The 20,847-nt window shown below is 44.0% G+C and overlaps 1 protein-coding gene across 1 annotated transcript in view; it reads right to left on the bottom strand.

Annotated features, from left to right (window-relative positions):
- Window positions 1-1,111: 1,111 nt before the first annotated feature.
- Window positions 1,112-20,847, bottom strand: part of xylt1 (xylosyltransferase I) — a 105,623-nt gene continuing 85,887 nt past the window's right edge. Inside the window, exons 8-11 of the mRNA XM_037545037.1 lie at window positions 20,016-20,281; window positions 16,032-16,227; window positions 7,424-7,757; window positions 1,112-3,514 (exon numbers count right to left, since the gene is read on the bottom strand). Coding sequence (XP_037400934.1) covers window positions 3,192-3,514; window positions 7,424-7,757; window positions 16,032-16,227; window positions 20,016-20,281 — 1,119 coding nt within the window. The 3' untranslated portion in view covers window positions 1,112-3,191. The remainder of the gene's footprint in view (window positions 3,515-7,423; window positions 7,758-16,031; window positions 16,228-20,015; window positions 20,282-20,847) is intronic.

Genomic DNA, 20,847 nt, shown 5'->3' with positions numbered 1-20,847 from the left:
GTGCAAACCTTCAAGTCCAGCAAGCTTGCAATCTTCTCAGCTAAAAATACGTCCCAACCGGTTAGAAAAGAGGGGCTACCCTATCATTATTTATCTTTACGTGAGCGATGCGTCCTTTCGGAGGAGTCCAGTCCGGAAAATGTGATGGCATAGGGTGGTTCCTTGCCGCAAGTGCAGGAAGCGACGGCCAACAGCAACATCCATACTGAACAAACGCTCATATTTAATGGAACTGGTATAAAAAATAATAAAAATAAAAATAAAAAAAAAAGAAAAGAGCAAAATTTGGATTTGAACGATCGCAAGCGTCCAGTTTAGGTCCGCAGTGGGCTCAGTTCACGGCCTGTGCAGCCGGACCTCAGGGAAGGTGAAGCTGTTTTTGATGTTTAGAAGTTTGGGGCGATGGCCTTTGTAAATAAAGGCAGCTTGTTTACAAAAAAAGGTATTGATTGAGCTGCAAAAACAGCATATAGACATTAGTCATTGACTAAAAAATACCTATTTCATTTATATAAACACATGAATAAATAGCCAACTCAGAACCCTCATCCTCAACAGTAAATCCTCTGCTTCAGGGAGAAAGAAAAAAGTCAAAAGAATTTTTTTTTACATTTTTTTGATATTTTTTTTTCCACTCTGTGTGCCAGCACAGCTGACACCTTCCATTTCAAGTCAGGCAGCCTGCAGGCAACAGCATGTTGTACAGGCAGAGTTCGGAAAGCTGACAGAGAGAGAGAGAGAGAGAGAGAGAGAGAGAGAGAGAGAGAGAGAGAGAGAGAGAGAGGGAGGAGAGAGAGAGAGAGAGAGAGATAGAGAGAGAGAGAGAGAGGGAGGAGAGAGAGAGAGATAGAGAGAGAGAGATAGAGAGAGAGAGAGAGAGAGAGAGAGAGAGAGAGAGATAAAGAGAGAGAGAGAGAGATAGAGAGAGAGAGATAGAGAGAGAGAGAGAGAGAGAGAGAGAGAGATAAAGAGAGAGAGAGAGAGAGAGATAAAGAGAGAGAGAGAAGAGAGAGGGAGAAGAGAGAGAGAGAGAGAGAGAGGGAGAAGAGAGAGAGAGGGAGAAGAGAGAGAGAGAGAGAGAGAGAGAAGAGAGAGAGAGAGACAGAGAGAGTGAGAGAGAGATAGAGAGAGAGATAGAGAGAGAGAGAGAGAGAGAGAGAGGGAGAAGAGAGAGAGAGAGAGAGAGAGATAAAGAGAGAGAGAGAGAAGAGAGAGGCAGCCCGGCAGGTCAAAAGGAGCGTCTCTCGCTCCATCTTGCACTCGTGGAAACGTGGGAGTGTGGCCTTGTTCAACTCTATTTGGCAATTAATTCAACATTCACTCCTATAAATGAGCCCGGGAAAAGTGCAACACTGACTCCGACCAGCAGGAGGCGAGCATTACTCCCTTCAAACCGAATCAGAGCTCTCGCTGTTGCAGCTCAGTACTTCACGGGGCTAATCCGTAGCGTGAGATCTGGGGTTGCCTTGTGTGACAAAATTCAGAGACCTTTCATTCGCTGCATTTCCAGTCAGAAGAGCCATTAAGTACACATTCATTTTTCCTCAGACGTCTCAGGAAACGATCGAAAGTGATATTTTTGAATTATAAAGTTTAATGATTAGTGATTTGATTAGTGATTAAATTCCGTTCCCACCTCTCCGAACTACACGTGTGGTCCGCTGCAGCTTTGAGCAACTATTTTTTAGTTTATAAGCTGTTTCAAAACAGGAAAAATCTTTAGTGAAAATCTTTAATAAACATATTCAGAAATCCCGAAGAGCCCTTTAGAAAACTGCGCCACCTGTTGGTTTGATGCATGTTAATGCAACGTGTGCGTTCACAGCTTCTTCTGGTGTGGGTTCATGGTGACTGGTGTGCTAATAGTGCTCCCTGTTGCCAACTGCAAAGCCACGCCCACATGCTTTACATATTAAAGTAACGAGCTGTCTTCCGTCGTTATACTGGAGTCACTCTGGAATTCAGCTATAGATGCCTTTGGCCATATAGCATTATATTGGTATAGTTTTCATAATTTTTTAAATAATTAAAAGTCTGAACCACTAGGACCCCTAAGTTGTACAGAACAGACAGTAGGGAATTTACTGCAGCCTAAAGGCTTTTAAAGGCCTCATAATCACCCAGGATTTCAATAATAGAAATGAATTAAATGTTGTTTTCATAGTATTTGTTTCATTTGATTAATCAAGCTGGTAAATTGTTGCTCTTTAGTTCTTTTTTTCCCCACACGGCGATTCTTGCTTATCGCGCATCAATTTATTCGTGTCAATCATCAAAAATATCTGATTACATCTGTGAGGGTCAGTGAGCCTCTGCACCTTCATTCCAGCTTCCGTTCTTCTCAGGAGCCTCACTTCCAGCTCCTCAAAGAACCTGCAGACACGCCTCCAAAGCTCAGGCTGAGAAGCTGGTTGATGATCAAACCCATTCAGTGGTGCTGAATCTCCTGATCTCCTTTTCTCAGTGACGTTCTTCTTGATCAGCTACACGTCCTTTCAGACCTTTGAGTGGTTTTCTCACAGCGCAAGGATGGACAGAAACACCTGTGGATGTTTTCAGATCTGAAGCAGCTTGATCTTCTCAAAGCTTTAAGTGCTGTTTATCTGATGGGGCAGTTTTGGGGTCAACTAAGAACCACACGTTTACAAATCTTGTACTTAATGGCTGTCTTGATAGGAAATTGCAGACATAAAGGCTGTGCCTTTTGCACAGTACTGAGTCTTGTATTAGTGAACTGCATGCTTCTGTGTGTGGAGGTTTGTATTGTTAAAGACAGGCTTACTGTAAATGTACGCCTTTTGGTCACACTACCAGTGTTTCGGTCCTTTCTGTGCTTGCAAAGACCTTCATGACTTTCAGCTTCCAGCAGCAAAGCCTGCGTAAAAGGCATCTCGATCTCATCTGTTTAGCAAAAGTTCGATCACAGTTATCTCAGTTTTCAAACCTAAAATAAATAGAGGAGAAAAGCTCAACAACACTCACATGACTACAAGTGAAACGCCCGGCAAAACATCGGCTAACAGTTCTTACTTCGTACACCTTCGCACGACTCGCACTGTATCTGAGAGCTGCGACAAGAGCGACGACGCTCTGACTCATATGAGTGATGGTAAAGAAATAAATAAAGAAAAAACACAAAAATAACAACAACACAAACAGGTTGGGCAGTAGCGGCGGCCGTGCGGCTGCTGCTACCTGACCCTGCCGTTTGCCCTGGGAGGGCCCAGCTGAGATTTGGGGTCCGGGCTGAGGGAGCTCCAGGCCGCCTCCCTGCACGTCTGCATGACGGGGCAGCCGCTGGGTGCCGTGGAACACACGTCCACTGCCGACCACACCTCGCCCACCAGGCTGTCCACCCAGCGTTCCAGCTTGGCGCCGGTCAACCCTGCGTTGTGCTCGGCCGCCTCCACCTCGCCCAGGTGCACGGGGATGTTCAGGATGGGGTTCAGCCCGTGGAAACTCTGCTCCATGTAGCTGTTCTTGGCCGGGCCGTTGTGCACTTTCAGGGCCTCCTCTGTGGAGGAAGAGGAGAAAGAAAACTCCCTTCAACCCAAAGCTTCTTAAACAGAACAGAGGGATAGTTCTAGGTGTCAGTGTGTCAGCTAAACCATTTCCAAAGCTCTCCTCGAGGTTGTGTTTACCATCTAATCAGCCCTTCATTAAAGCAACACTATGCATGATGTGGGGATTTGGAGACCTCTCTGGTGGAAATGTGTAACTGCACGTAATGTGCAGAAGAATGTATTACTATAGTCATCACATCTTCATCAGTGTGATGTTGATTTTAGATCATTTGAGGCTGAAACATCGAGCCGGACCTTCTTTTTGAGTCTGTGTGTGACATTGATACGTAAAGACGTATGACGTGGTGTGAAAAGCTTGACGCCTCTCAGTTTTAAATGGTTATTTCAGGCTTTAGGGTAATAAAAATTGGCCAACGGCAAATTTGGCTTTCAGATATCAGAATAAAAACTCACGATCGAGTGAACTGGGACATCTGGAACCAAACCTGCGTTCTTCTAACCTCCATAGGTGGTTGGTTAGTGTAGTGGGTAACACCTCTGCCTTCTACACTGTAGACTGGGGTTTAATCCCTTCCAGGGCAGCACCCTGCACTATACCAATAAGAGTCCTTGGGCAAGACTCCCAACACCACCTTGGCCTTCCAGTGTAAAATGATCAAATTGTAAGTCGCTCTGGATCAGAGCGTCAGCCAAATGCCGTAAATGTAATGTAACATTCATACAGAGTAAGGAAGTGTGTGTTTGTAGAGGTAAGCTTTTGCAAGAATACTAAGAATATTACAAAATGATTTAACATATTTTTAGACCTTTTTTACTTGTTTTATGTCATTTTATCTTGAAACCAGCAACATTATCATCACTATTAAAATATATGCACTATTAATACACTATAAAACCATGTAAAATGATCTTCTAATGAAATAAGATACTTTCCTGAGGCAGAATTACTTAAAACAAGGAAAAATGTCTTGAAATGAGTGAAATGATCATGTAATATTCTCATATTAGGGCGTATAAGATACACTGACTTGCTAACATATCGTTTTTCGCAGTGTGAAGGAAACAGTGAAAAAGTAAAAGTTTTGTGTTTCCTTTTCTTTCGGTGTTTTTGTGTGAGGACCTGAAACCATTTATTGTGTGAATATGCACAAACAGAGGAAATCAGGAAAATCCCGTTTTCACGGCTCTGTACACGGAGAAACTTGTTTGCTGTTGTAATGTTCCCGAACGCTGTATTCCTCAAATATCACTGCACATTTGTTCTGTCTGGTCTTTCTGGCTCTCACGTTACACTTTGGCCCCTGAAGGTAAAAAGTTTGGGCGCCTCAGACTCGTGTCGGCTGCGGGGAGGTGAGTGAGCTAACGTTCACTAACAGAGCTTGTAGGATGCATCTTCATCAGAGTGTAAAATGATGGTGATGGTGATCCTTTTCCTGCTCTTTCCTGACCGTGCAGACCGTTCCAGTTCTGGGTGGTCAGTGTTGGGGCAGCTGATGCGTGGAGCACGCCTGCAGTCGTCACGCAGCCAACCTGGACTGCATAAAGGCACTCCATAAACTTTTATTAGCTGCGGCTGCAGAGGCATGATGAGCAGGAGGACTCGGAGTCCGCCAGCCGCATTAATCACTCGCCGCCGCAGTGATTCATCCAGTTTAGCAGCCGCGCTCCTACATCAACACCACCGACACCAGAGCTGCGCTCTCATTAGGGCTTCTGAGGGTCCCACGCGTCCCCTTGCACCGTCCTCTCCGTTCGCCGATGGTGTGAACAGGGACCATATCGAACATATCTGGGACAGTAAACGCGCTGTTTGATCGTCCGTATGTTTATTTAATGCAACAGCAAAGCTGACAACAAAAATAAAACAGACTTTTGTTTTTCCGTCTTAATTTGGCATCAGTTATTCCCACAAGCCAGCAGCTCGTGAGCTGCATGATAAACTAAGAGCTCCGCTCGGTTTATCTGTTGCCTTCCTGCTCAAACTGTGAACTACATCCAACCAAACGTCTTCTCGCCAAATCTTCACTGCCACCAGCTCTGTATGAAGCCAGATATCTTTATTATTACAGTGCCAGTTGAGAGATATGAGTTGTTTATTCCAGTGTGAGATTATTCCAGTGTGAGTTAATTCCACCGTGTGTTTATTCCAGTGTGAGATTATTCCAGTGTGAGTTAATTCCACCGTGTGTTTATTCCAGTGTGAGTTAATTCCACTGTGTGTTTATTCCAGTGTGAGTTAATTCCACTGTGTGTTTATTCCAGTGTGTGTTTATTCCAGTGTGTGTTTATTCCAGTGTGAGTTAATTCCACCGTGTGTTTATTCCAGTGTGAGATTATTCCAGTGTGAGATAATTCCACCGTGTGTTTATTCCAGTGTGAGTTAATTCCACTGTGTGTTTATTCCAGTGTGAGTTAATTCCACCGTGTGTTTATTCCAGTGTGAGATTATTCCAGTGTGAGTTAATTCCACCGTGTGTTTATTCCAGTGTGTGTTTATTCCAGTGTGTGTTTATTCCAGTGTGAGTTTATTTAAGCTTCATTTTATTTGTGTGAGATTATCTTAGTTTATTTCTAAGAGCGTTTATTCTTGCTTGATTTTGTTTCAGTGTGTGTGTATTTCAGTGTGTGTTTATTCCAGTGTGTGTTTATTCCAGTGTGAGTTTATTTAAGCTTCATTTTATTTGTGTGAGATTATTCCAGTGTGAGTTCATTTCTGAGTGAGTTTATTTCTAAGAGCGTTTATTCTTGCTTGATTTTGTTCCAGTGTGTGTGTATTTCAGTGTGTGTTTATTTCAGTGCGAGGTTATTTCAGCTAGAGGTTATTCCTAATTTATTTCTGTACTCGTTTATTCCTGAGCTGGTTTATTCCAGTGTAAATGTATTCCTGAGTAAGGTGACCTGGGTTTTGTGTACGGCTCATACAAAAGCCTATATTTAGCTGATGGAGCAGAACGAGCACAAAGCTCCACACAAAGCCGCCGAGAGCCAAAGTGAGGTGACCTCACCGCACGAGTTTCCACAACTCAGGCAGCGCCGGTAATGCGAGAGCATGAAGACGAGCTCAACAGATCTGAGGGGTTTATGATCGTATCCGAGGAACATGCGATCGCTCCTTTCACGCCAACGTCACTGCCTTTAAACAGACCTCAACTCAAAGCCTCAAATCGGGGGGTCCTGAACGGAATATCAGAACGATGCTAAACGTTATGATGATCTGCTTGGAGCGAAGAAGAACAGGAAAAAGAGGTGAAGCGGCTCTGGAAGGATGTTTGTGTTGGCAGATGAAGCACAAATACAGCAGAGCACATTAATTCCTGACAGTGTGCAGGTGTTCCCCGTGGGTATGGATGTGTTCTAAACAGCAGGGAACACTCATGGCCTTCTAAGGCCTAAAGATTTCTGTAAGATAATAATAAAAAAACATTATCTGGAATTTTTAGTTGATTTATATTTAATAAATCAGTCATACTTCTTGTATTTAAACTCCAGTGGAGAAAGTCTGAACACCCCCGGTCAAAGGAAATGGTCATACATACAGCTTGTGGTGCACAGGCAACAAATTGTTTTATTTTGTCCCCCAATAATCTTAAATTCAGTAATTGTGCATTAAACCAAGCATTAAAATGCGCAGAGGTGTGCTCTCTTATTTACACCCAGAGAATCAACAATAACACAGAATTTGACCACAAACTTTTGCACACAGTGGTACTGAGGATGACGTTAAGGCTTATATTAATCTCCAAATAGGCTCAGAAAACTGTACTTAGTGAGAAATGATATCTAGCTCTTCACATGAACCCCAAGTATCTTAAAAAAGAAAGACGGAACATTCTTACATGGGATTTGTCCAGGGCGTGCAAACTTTTGCTTACAGCTGTATGTGTGTCTGTGTATCTCACCTTGGCGGATGGGCAGGTGTTTGTGGTGCGTGAGGGGGGTGATGAGGAAGCGCGTTTCAGCCACGGGGCTCCAGTGGTGCAGCACTCTGACCGTCCACATGCCGGGCCGCAGGGGCAGGTTGAGTGGGGGTCTGTAGTGCGTGAACTCGGCGCTCGCGTCGATCAGGATGTCGTAGGTGGCGGCGATGACGTTGGTGGGGTCGATCCACACCACGGTCACCGTCACGTTGGGCCCTTTATCCCACTTCTGCATCCCAACCGGCTCATCCGTCGGACCCATCAGGTTCCCAAAGTTCCGGAAGATTCTCTCCTTAGCGTCCCAGTCCGTCCCAATCTGACGCAAGAGGTGGAAAGAAGAGAGAGAGACAGCGAAGAGCATGAAGATCAGAGGCAGAAGGCGTGAAGACCCCCGGTGATCTGAGGGCCCGAATGATGTGACAGGCAAGACAGGCTAGTCTGACTGTTCTTTTTATATATACACAGCAGTGTGCAAAAGTCAGAGACCCCTTATTTCACTCACTTCGAGTTAAAATGACCATTAAGTACAAGTTATATATTGTTCAGGAGGCGTTTCTGAGGACATCAGATGTAAGACAATCCACTGGCTTAAAGACGAAGCGAATCAAAGGGAAAAACTTTTTAAAGTTTCAGACAAAACGAGACTCCTAACAACCACCTGGAAGACCTGGTAGCCCCTAAAACTGTCCACATCTGAAAAGAAAGGACTTTTGCTCTGGAAAGTCAAAACTGTAGATCTGAGACAGGCAGTAAGGTTTTATGTGTGGAGCCCTGCTGGTGACCCCCTATAAATAAAAATAATGCATGGCCTTGAGATGTGGAACGAGATCATTAATTCGTGGCCACAATTTAGTAAGGCATGGGAATAAGATTATGTCTACTAAGTCATGGCCATGTATTAAGATCTCATTCCCACTCCTTACTAAGTCGTGGTCATGCATTATTTTTATTTATACTGGATTTCACCCTGTATTTGTAGACTGAGCCTAAATTTGCAGTTGGGACTATTTGGATGGTGAGGCTCAGCTTTTATTTCATGAATTTTCTATTAAAGCCATTAAGTACAAGATTTGAAATCTTTTGCAAACGTAGAACTCTTAGACCCCAAACCTGCCCCCCATCAGATAAACAGCACTTAAAGCGTCGATCTCTGAGTCGAGAGGAGAAAATCAAGCAGACCTCAGCACCACGGAATGGGTTTGATCATCAACCAGCTTCTCAGACTGAGCTTTGGAGGCGTGTCTGCAGGTTCTTTGAGGAGCTGAAAGTGAGGATCCTGAGAAGAACGGAAGCTGGAATGAAGGTGAAGAGACTCACTGACTCACAGCTGAGAGCAGAGCGATCTGTGGAGGCTTCTGTATGAGTTTAAGTTAAATATGTGTTTTCTAATTTTCTGCTCTGTTGCTGAACATCGAATCTCATTATGAAGCCGCTGTATGAATATTAACACTGTCTGATTTGAATATAGATTTTCTTTTTTACATAATTTAAGCAATTTTCTTGAGCGAAATGATTTTAGGCTTGTTTCAAGAAGGAATTCAAATGATTAATTTAAAGTAAATTCAGATTGTCTAACATCCTAAGCTGACTTTACAAAAGAAGAAGAACCATTTCTGGTTCCCTAAAGAACCATGTTTGAGATTTGAGTATGAAGAACTGACCATGACTGGCGTTTGCTCTAAATCTTCCAAACCGCAGACCAAGTACACTCATATATCAACAGATTTAGTTTACTGTGACTATTACAGCTAATCTAATACTCCAGTGTAGGATCACGCCCCACCGTCTGATTCACAGCAGTTCTCAGACGGGCGTAGAGCTACGAGCAAACAGAGTCGCTCTATGGAGAAAAATCTCAAGGTTACGAAAACACTAGCAGTGTAAAAATGAGGCGTTGAGTTGAGGGCGGACAAGTCAGCGTGGAATACTGGAAACACAGTCAATTATCAGAATATTAAATAAAGTTTACTTTCAAAAATAGGCTTAGTTTATTGTTTATATTGTTTATATTTACGATGCTTTGCTTTGGTGCCCTTAAAAAAGATGGTTCTTAGAGGGTTATTTAGTAAACGAATGGTTCTTTTTAGATCCAAGAGTTCTTTATAGAACCATTTAAGCATGCATATATAGAAATATATATATAGAACATAGAATACATCTATATTAATATATATAAGCATGCATATGGTTCTATATAGAACGCATAGTTCTAAAAAGATGGTAGGTGATTTTTTGCATGGTGGAGTGTCTCTTTACAGTGATGGAGAATGCATCATAAATGGTTCTATATAGCACAAAAAAGTATGTAAAGAACCATTTAAGCATGAAATATATAACTCTAGGTCCTAAATATAACCATTCTCTTTACTAAAGAACCCTTGAAGAACCATGTTTTTTGTAACATTCAGCTAAATAAACCTAAATCTGAAGGTTTGGTGTCCAGATTTTGCTCAAACAGCCTGCAGCTCCTCATTAAGGAGGAACAGGTGTGTAGGTGTGGTTTAGGACTCAGTCTGAATGCTGACTCATATGAAAATAATCTATTTTATGATGTGTTGAATCATTTCCTGAAGAGTCGTAATGGGGACTGATGAGGTCAGAGATTTACAGCCTTAGAAACACCCTTATAGCCTGACTGAGAGTGTTTGGGCACTTTGGTCATTGGAGAGTGATGGGAAAGTGGCGGCCATTTGAATGAATCACAGAAACACTACTGTGCAAAAGAGACCCTTTCAGCTTATACGTTTAGTTTATGCCTCTGTGCTCTGAGGTCATTATCTCTCTCCTTAATCTCCCCACTAAAGGTTCTTCATAGAACAGGATCCTCATGTGTTTCATATCTAAGCGCTCCGTTATCTTCATCACTACTTTCCAAACCCGCTGCAGCAGCTTCAGCAGCTGGAAACTCTCTGACGCCGTTTCACACGAGTCTCCGATGTGGACTGAATGAAGAATGAAGGGTTTCCGGCGTGACGGTCAGTCCTTAGTGATCTCCTGAGTGTCCGTCGGTCAGTTTCACACAGAATGTAGACGGACACACGAATCCAGCAGCTCCACGCGGTGAGAGGCAGATGATGTGTATCTCAGCCCCTCTTCACAGGCTCATAACTCCGGATGTGAGTCTCGTATGATCTCGGGATGAGATGGAATGGAAAGGGCAGCTCTACGGATTCAGGAAGGGTTTGAACTGGATTTCTGAGCTGGATCATCACAAAGACACACACAGATACAGAAACTTGGATTTGCGAGGGTTCAGGGACCCCAGAGAGTTACATTCAAAAAAGCTTCCTGTGTCTAACTGCTCTCAGCTGTGTGGATCAGATATTCCTCTCAGGAGCCTCACTTTCAGCTCCTCAAAGAATCTGCAGACACGCCTCCAAAGCTCAGTTTGAGAAGCTGGTTGATGATCAAACCCATTTAGTGGTGCTGGGGTCTGGACTCTGGGGCGGTCAGTCCATCGTCCAGCTTCTTTGTTTGATGTGTCCGTCTCCTTTTCTCAGTGAGGTTCTTCTTGATCAGCTACACGTCCTTTCAGACCCACAGCGCTGAGTGGTCTTCTCACAGTGGAAGGATGGACAGAAACACCTGTGGATGTTTTCAGATCTGAAGCAGCTTGATCTTCTCCTCTCTCTCAGAGATCAAAGCTTTCAGTGCTGTTTATCTGATGGGGGCAGTTTTGGGGTCAAGCAGCTCTTCCAGGTGGTTGTTAGGAGCCACATGTTCTCTGGAGCTTTTAATCTGTTTTTGAACTCCAGTTTTCAAAGAACCCTTTGTGGCAGAGTACAGTTCAAATTTGGTACAGAACGATACAGATGTTTTTGGTACTGAAGGTACTTCAGTTGAATACTCAGCCCTAATTCGGGGCTCAAGAACACAAAACAGTTGCACCAAGTGAACTTTTTTCACTATGGCCCATAAGAGAACCCAAAGGTCTTAAACACAAAACACAGTGGGTTTGACCTTTTTCACTTGCTCTAAGTGATTTTATTCAGTGAAATGATGTCACTATATTGGCAGATAATGTCTGTTTTAAGCACAAGCAAAATTATACAACAATACAGTGAGGAAAATCACCTAAAACAAGTAAAAATGCCTGGAATTAAGTCTGTTAAACTTATCTTGCCTCAAAATGAGAAACATTAGATATATGGACTGAATCTAAGATCATTTCATTTGACAAGATCCCACTGTTGCCGTGAAGAATTAAAGGTTTTTCTTTGAACCGTACAACCAAGCCAAGAACCATTTAGGAAGCATTTTTAAGAGTCTACCCTTCTTAACAAAATCCTGAACAACTGCTGCAGCTGGCAGGCCTTCAATCAGCCAATCAGCACCGCGTCTCAGCAGGTTTCCCTTCAAACACAATAACACCGCATCTTTAGCGATCTGGGGAGAAACACAGCGGTACAGCTAATATTACGAAGCTGGATCAGCTCAGACTCCCCGGACAGAGGTGGAACATCTGGACACACGCAACACACGTGCTCTAAACGCACTCAACCGCCAGAGTGTGTACAACAATCTCACGATGAGAAATATTCGATATTTTATTTCTACCAGTCGAGCTGAAGGAAACCACGTCAAGGCTGTGTCAGAGGCGGCGCTAGATTCCGCGTGTGCATTTGCGGAGGCGGGGGAGGTGGGTAGGAGGCCGGGAGTTATCTAGTGCCAGCACCCGGAGGCAGCTCTCCCTCTCCTACGTGAGACGACAGACCCCCGTCCCTCCTCCGCCCTCCTTTTTCTCCCTGTGCACCAGATGAAGTTAAGTGGTTTACAGCTTGGCGCGGTGCCCGCAGGTGCTGGCCACTCTGCTGCTCATGGGTAATGATGCCCAGGTGCGGTGGGCCTGTTTCACTCTGACCCTCTTATTTCCGAAGGTAGAACATCAGCATGTTCTGACGGGACGTCCTGGGACAATGAAATATGTCGTTATAAGTTTTCCGCATATTCCAAAATATTAGAAGTTATGGTTTTTCATTTCAGTTCATTAGTGACGTGTTTTGACAGCTTCCTTTACATTAGGGCACCATGGATGTACTGACTGGCTGGTGATGTCAGCTGATATCGACGACTCGCTGAACTGAATATGAGCCCCGTGTCACTATATGACAGTAACACCACCAGCTCCCACATCGGAATGACGCAGAAAAAAAGAAAAGAACTCAAAGGCGTGAAGAATCGTCATCTAAGACTGTGAGTTTAAGAGTTGGTCAGTTCAGCTCTGCTCTGCTAAAATGACTGCAATACAAAGTTAAAATATAAACGGTGAATATGAAATTAACGGACATTATCAGTGATCAGAATTTTTAGCATCGTAAAATCAGCATCACTATCACGGCCATGCTGTTAATATCGGACAGGCCCTACTAAACGCTACATATCTCGTCGCTGTTGGGACAAAACCTCATATCTTCAATTCCGTTTGCCCTTTTTTGACCTAATTTGAAAAAGGCCGTTGTCCTTTATGTCCTTTATGCAGACCAAGAAAAACGGCCCAAAATTACTGGAAAAAATTTGACACTTATTTCCATTAACAGAACGTTTGTCCTCGTCCTTCAAGTTAGAGTGTTTGAGTTTTTGCTTCTGACAGCAGCGATGTTTATTTTTAATATATTTTATATGTAACACTTTTATGAGTGTTAGATCATCAAGTTTCTTTGAAGAACAATTGCCTTTATTAGACTCATTGGTTATGATAGTAAAATAAAAAAGGCCTTTTTAAAATGATTTTAAACAGTAGCTCCTCGTCACTGATTCTAAACTTTAGACTCTGAAGTTAACAAAACGTGATAAATTCTGATTTTCGCAGTGGAGCATTTGGAGTCTCATATTTCGCTGAAAAACACTATTGATTTTCCAGAATAGCTTATTGTTTCAGCCCCAAGAGAGCCTGTAAACAACAACAACAACAACAACAACTGTTATCCGGTGATAACTCACACAGTGCAGATTAAAATAGACACCAAATCTTAAACCAGGACTTTATTCAGAGGTTAGAGAGTTTAGGGAACAACGTAAAGTTAGAACGTGGGGAAAATATGGAGGAGTTATTAAATAATAAGCTATAATGTCGTGTTTACTGTAAAACTCCCTGATTAATCAGTGAGATCTTAGTTATGGGGTAATAAATATGAGGCATTGTGGGGGTCCGTTTGTTTATCGGTTGATTCTCAGAGCTGTACAGATTTATCAGCTGGTCATCAAATCCCTTACAGCTCTGATCATCATCAAAACATCAGTTTTACAGCTTCATACACACTGACTGACTGAAACTCGTAGGATCATTTACACACACGTCTTTTTATATGAATGAAATCAGACCCCAAACTTTTGAGTGCTTATAAAATCATCAAACACAGACTTCTGCTCGCGACTGCGTGGACAGCTCTGAGCTGAGCTGCTAGCGGACCACGTTAAGAGGACCCTTCGTTTCCTGCGTCTCCGTATGTTATTCTACATCCCGGCACGCATCCCCCTCCTCCGTCCTCGTCCCGCAGCAGATAAACCTGGCGCAGCAAAGCGTGCAGTCATTATTTTATCCCTGCGCACTCCGGCAGACAAATCACTGATTACGCCAAAGGGCAAGATGACAGGTACGGCGCTGGCTGACAGCTAAATCAATGTAGAACGTCTGAATTATTGGTTGTTTAACGGAGTATGTCAGGCAGAATGTGCAGCAGAGTAAGATTACCAATAATATTCGGAGGTCAATTTCCCCTCGCCATGTTTGCACCGCGAGAGCTCCTGCGCGAATATACTGCCAGAACACTTTCACTGCAGCGAGCAGAACAAAGAGAGCATTGTTCTCCCACATTCGGTTTTTTAATCAACTGAACCGGCCTGTTTACAACAACCACCTCGTCTGCGTCCAGCAGCCGAGCGCAAACGAGCCGCACCAACGTCGCCCGACTCATACGTTGTGTTACGTCATGTCACCGCTGTGAAGGAGAACCACAACAGCCACCTGCTCAGAACAGCCAGCGGGAACCACTGTGAAGGCGAGATGATCTCCAAGTCAGCCACATTCGCTGAGGTACGTGGTGGAACGTCTACGGTCATATGCAAATGACTTGTTTTTGTTGATTCTCTAGGTGTAAATAAGTTAACATCCTCTTCAAGGAACACAGGGCACATTTTAATGCACAGTTACTGTTACTATATATATATATATATATAAATAAATGACATATTTACTTAGCAACCGCCTGGGATACCACAGCAATGACCTAGCAATACCTTAGCAACCACCTGGGATACCACAGCAATGGCCTAGCAACATCCTAGCAAACAACTGGGATAAAACAACAATGGCCTAGCAACACCTTAGCAACCACCTGGGATACCACAGCAATGGCCTAGCAACATCCTAGCAAACAACTGGGATAAAACAACAATGGCCTAGCAACACCTTAGCAACCACCTGGGATACCACAGCAATGGCCTAGCAACATCCTAGCAAACAACTGGGATAAAACAACAATGGCCTAGCAACACCTTAGCAACCACCTGGGATACCACAGCAATGGCCTAGCAACATCCTAGCAAACAACTGGGATAAAACAACAATGGCCTAGCAACACCTTAGCAATCACCTGGGATACCACAGCAATGGCCTAGCAGCATCCCAGCAACCACATGGGGTGCCACTGCAATTGCCTAGCAACACCTTAGCATCCACATGGGACACAAAAGCAACAATCCAGTAATACCTTAGCAACCATTTGGGATACGACAGCAATGGCCCAGCAAAACGTTGACAACCACCTGGGATACAATAACATCTGCCTAGTGACCCTTTAGCAGTCATTTGGGATCCCAGCGGTTTTGTCACGCCAGCGTAAAGTTTGTTCACAAACTCTTTTTCTGATCTGCTCGAACAAGCTGCAGAACTTTCTCCAACCTGCGGCGTTTTCCCTCCAAGTAAACGAGTAAACTACATCTATGCGTTTGTCTGTACGGCGGGTCTGGTCAGCACTACCTTCTAGGACACAAAGCAACATGTGATAAAGATTTAGGCCGACGGAGAACAGGGTTCATAGCTAATGTATGGATAATGATCAGTAACAATGAGAAGAGACGAAAATCTGTTTTTCTTTTCTTTTTGTACGCTTGACTGTTCTGAGCTCTGATCCGTGATCCCAAACTAATACAATCCCATGAGCCACCACAAGACGCTGCTACTGTAAATGCGTCTGTTTTCAAGGCAGACTCCTGCGCTTTATCGCCCCCTCTGGTGCAAATGGAAACTGCTAGACTGAACGTTACTCTAAAACACCAGTGGTGTCATGATGGTTCATTACAGTTACAGCCAAATTTAGCGTGAGAGAAGCTTCCACAAAATCAGACATAATGACGTCTGTCGTCGCACTTAGCAGCAACAATGACAAACTGAACAAATGAAAGCACATGACATCTGCTATGACGCGTCTATGACATGGTTATGTCACTGTTCTGAAGCAGGCCTTGTGTAAAGTGTTCCTGGGCCCTGGTGTGAAGAGATCTTCAGGTTTCATGACGTTATATTTTTGCCAAATTAACACAAACATCATATAATCGCCTCCAGGCCTTCAGACGAGCCCAAAGCTCTTACCTCCGCAAGCTGCAGTCTGTTGAAGCTGTTTGGCGGGTTGGTGAATTTGAAGAACTTCTTGGGCATCACCCAGGTCTCCAGAGTCTCCAGCTTGCTGGTGGCCAGGTTGGTGGCGTGATGTCGAACCAGGTAGCCCTGAAACTCGTCAGACAAGAAGTAGATATGCACAGACACGGGGTGGCCCATGGCAAAGTACCTGAGGGGAGACAAAGGACTGGTGTCATGTCAGATTCTGAGGAGACCCTGCTGGCCTCACGGGCTCTGTGAAAACTGACCAGCGATCAGAAACTTACTGGCTTTATTCAATCATTAAGAGAAGCCGACAAGCTACGAGCAAACGCCGAGCTCGGATGTGAGGGAGAGGGTTGACTTGCCTTTTGTATGTTTGTAAAACTTAGGATTTGGCGCCCCCTCTGCTTCGGACGGAAACTGTTCTAGATATCATAGCCGTCAAAAAAAAATACATGTCCATTTTCCCCGATTTTCTGCCATGAATTTTCTACGTCATCTGAACAGCATCTCTTTACACTGCGCGAGAATTTCATGAAGAGTGGACCGACTGATTTCAAATCAAATCACAGTATTTGGAATCAAATCTCTTTACATTACATGCATTTAAAGCTAATAATGTTTTTGCTTTTTCCTGTAAAGTAACTATTTTGCAGATATGTATTTTTATATAACGACACTGAACTGACCAACTGTAAAATATATTTGGTTTTGATATGAAAATATGAAATACATCCAAGAAAATTCCATGTATTAAACACAAGGGCTGCGGGTCAGATCAGGCCCATGACATGATCCTGTCCAGCCCGCAGACGTATTTCAGTTTTCTATCAGTGTTAGCCCCGTTTCACAATGCGCTGCACTACAGTCCCCAGCATGCACTGCAGCATAACGTGCTCTGACTCTCCAACCCCAACAGCAGTCCACGGGACGGCGGTTACACCTCAGTTCTACACAGTTCCACACCAGTCACATCACCAAACACACGGACTGCATCTCAGCCAGTATAAACGCTGAACGTCAGCTCAGCAGCTCAGAAACTGAACCCGAGTCTTAATGAACCTGCAGCAAAGAGAAGACGCCAGAGGAGCAGCTCAAGCAGAGAGGCAGGTTTAAAGGACGGAGCTCCTGGGGACGTTTACATTTGAAAATATTTCAGTTATTCGTGTAATATTTCAAGGTCTAATATGAGACCTTGAACCCTGTTGTCAAAAATCTCATATTTAAGTTCTGCTAATAATGAACTCCATGTTGCTGGCTGTACTACTAGGGCTGAACAATTTGGGGAAAATTGCAATTTTTCTGACTGATACTGTGATTGAGATTTAAATGTCAGTTCCCTTCTCGTCACTGGGGTGGAACCCTCAAGGGTCCATCTCAGTACCTTTAGTCAGGGAACATAACTGAGCCACAATCCACTGAAATGATATTTTCTAAGATGTACTGACTTCTAAAGTTTAGTGAGTGTTGAGCCGGCAGAAGAGGAGATGCTGAGGGGAGCGAGTCTGAAGCCCCAGCCAGAGCTCATCAGTATTCCAGCTGGGGCTGAAAGAGCTCCACAGCCCCCCCGACAAGCAGAACAGCAAATATTTACAGCAGCGTTGCCCTCCGGGAGGCGTCCAGCACGCGGGCATTAACAGAGGCTCTATTCATCCACCTCACCTCCCTCTCTCACTGCTGATGTCACAGCACACCGCCGAAAACACAACGCTCCCTCTCTCCTGCATGCCCTCCACCCTAGCAACAAACAGCTCCTTGTGCCCTCCAACACCCCCCAGGCCGACTCCCCCTCCTCCCCCATCACCTCTGCTCACAGGCCTTCCTCCTGAAACTGACTCAGGCCTGTGTGGAGTCTGAATGCAGTCCTGCTCACCAACATGAACGCCGCTGTGCTGACCTCCCCGGGGAACCTGCGGTCGGCTGTGCGTTGATTTCAGGCAGAACCTCCGAAATCTAATAGCAGATTTCATTCCACCATCTCATACCTCACTTGGTTATTTCAAAAGATCCTTCTAGATCCTTAGAGTTGGACTGTACAGCTCTGAATGTGAGCTGATCTTCTAGATCCTTAGAGTTGGACTGCGTGGCTCTAGATGTGAGCTGTTCAAGATCCTTATATTTGGACTGCGTAGCTTCTTCTAGATCTTTAGAGTTGGATTGTACTGCTCCAGATGTGAGGCGTTCTTCTAGACCAGGGGTTGGCAACATCCAACATAATTAAGCAGGGCAGCTGTTAGTGCTCCATTAACATGGAACGACCTGCAGATGTTTGAAAGTGGAGCCTTTCGACTCTCTTCTTAAGATAATGTTAAAGATTTGTTCACTGCAGAAAATGGGATTTTGTCAAGTGAAATGATTTGAAATCTAGTCGATATTTATATAATGTTTCCCATTTTGAGAAGGTTGTGCTCTTACTATATGATTATCTAGATTATTTCTAGACATTATTTGCTTGTTTTAGGCCGTGATGTGAAATTATCCCCCTATACTGGCAGATCATTTTCCTGCTTTCAAGCTCTTTTTTTGTAACAGGAAAACTCATCTGCCAATATAGTGAGATAATTTTACTTAATACAGTTACTTAAAACAAATAAAAATATCTTGAAATAGTTAAATAATCTTAGATTAAGCATACTATAACCTCAAAAGGAAAACATTTGATTTATTGACTATGTTTAAGATCATTTTACTTGACGAGACACTGTTTCTCGCAGCGTTTGCTCTTGTTATTAATTGACTTGCAGTGTTTTTCTTAACTGAGCTTTGTTTCATTGTTTCTTGGCTTCGGCTCACGTGCAAAAGAGATCTTAATCTCAGTGTTAGTCCTCGGGTTAAACCACCGTTAAACAGATAAATAAATCAATGAAAAAATTCCAGTAGTATGGAAGACGTTCTAACATCTGCAGATGGCAGCAGCTGGGTTTGGTGTGCTGTTTGCTTCACATTCATCATGAGGGAGATAAGGCCAGAGGTGATAAAGGCTTTAATTATTGACATCTAGTTGCAGTATCGTGATGCACTGTGAAATATTGATTATCGTATTGAGAGCCAGGCTTAGTTTGAGCACGTATTTCACTTCATTCTCATTTCTTCCACATCAACAAACTATGGTTCAATCAATCAGGTCCATTAGGCTGCGTTTACAAGGACGTTTTGCTTTCCATCCAAACAACGCATTCAAGGGGCTGTTATAGATCTGTGGAGGTAGATCTTTATAGTTGGACTGCACTGCTCTTCATGTGAGAGTTAAGACTGTGCAGCTCTGGGTGTGACCTGTTAGAACTGGACTGTGCAGCTCTGGGTGTGACCTGTTAGAACTGGACTGTGCAGCTCTGCATACAAGCTGTTCTTCTAGACCTCTGGATTGATTTTAGAGTTGGATTTAGAAGCTCTAGTCAAAAACCTTTCTTGATCTTTGGACTGTGCAGCTCTGGTTGTGAGCTGATTGTGTAGATATATAAATTATGACGCACTGGATGCTGCTAGATATTTAGAGCTGGATTGAGCATCTCTGCATGTGAGCTGTTCTAGATCTTTAAAGCTGGATTGGATAGGGCCTGTTCTTATAGATCTTTAGAGTTGGACTGTACTGCTCTGGATTTGAGCTGGTCTTTCAGATCTTTGTAGCTGGACTATACTGCTCAGGATGTGAGCTGTTCTTGTAGACTTTTCTAGCAGGATTGTGGAGCTCTGGATGTGAGATGTTCTTTTAGATCTTTCAAGTTGGACTACACAGCTCTACATTTGAGCTGTTCTTAAAGCTCCTTTGATGTGAATTGTACTGCTCTGGATCTAAACTGTTCTTTTAGATCTTTCTAGCTGGACTGTACAGCTCTGGATGTGAGCTGTTCTTCTAGGTTTTTGTAGGTGGGTCGTACAGCTTTGGATATGGGCTGTTCTTATAGATGTTCAGAGTTGGACTGTACAGCTCTAGATGTGAGATATGTGAGATGTAAGGTCCAGAACAGCACTGACCTGCAGCGAGTGTCGCTGGAGTCGCCCTGCAGCGAGCTGGTGGCTCGAGTCAGGCCGAGGCGGGCGAAAGCATGGAAATGTGTGAGGAGGGCGTCACTCAGGCTGTGGACGCCGTCTGCCTCATCATACATGTTCTCCCAGTAAGAGCTGAGGCCCGGCGTGCCCTGAGGGAGGCTGCCGAAGAGGAAGGAGTCCAGCTGGTTCACGATTTCCTGATTCACGCTGGCCTCAAACTTCCGTGCAAAGAAAGTGGGCCTGGTCGTTTGCTGTGAGGGAGACAAAAAAAGAGACAGATGAAGACACAGAGGATGAAGACGGATGCCGGCAGACAGGTGGTACTCTGTGGCTTCAGAGGAACAGAAAAGAGAGAGAGAGACGGGGGGACGAGACAGAAAGCGGAAACTGAAAAGAGAAGCACACCATCCGCTGGGATAAGAAAAACACAGCAAAGCCAGAGACAGAAACAGACCCCCCTTGTCCTCAGGAGATGTAATCGACGGTAAAAATAAAAATCAAAGCGGAGCTGTCTCTGGCAGAACGCTCGGCTCGCCTTCTGCTCACTTCAGTCGACACACATCAACCCGGCCTATCCGCAGCCGCAGCCCACTAACGCCGAGCAGATAAAGGAGGAGGAGGACGTTTGTGAGGAAGCCAGAACCCTCAAAGAGGGGGAAAAAATCATCGGTGCTTGAAATAGTTTCGGAAAACGACAGCAGACCCCCAGTCGCTTATTTATTTATTTATTTCCCTACACGGAAAACATTTTTCAGAGTGATGGAAAAGTGGAAACAAAGGAGATTTTACACCCAGAGGCTGCGATTAGATTTTTCCC

This window comes from Pygocentrus nattereri, chromosome 14 (genome assembly GCF_015220715.1).
Source record: "Pygocentrus nattereri isolate fPygNat1 chromosome 14, fPygNat1.pri, whole genome shotgun sequence".
Classification (NCBI taxonomy): Eukaryota; Metazoa; Chordata; class Actinopteri; order Characiformes; family Serrasalmidae; genus Pygocentrus; species Pygocentrus nattereri.
Note: the sequence above shows the minus strand (reverse complement) of the source record. Positions and strands in the feature narration are given on the sequence as shown.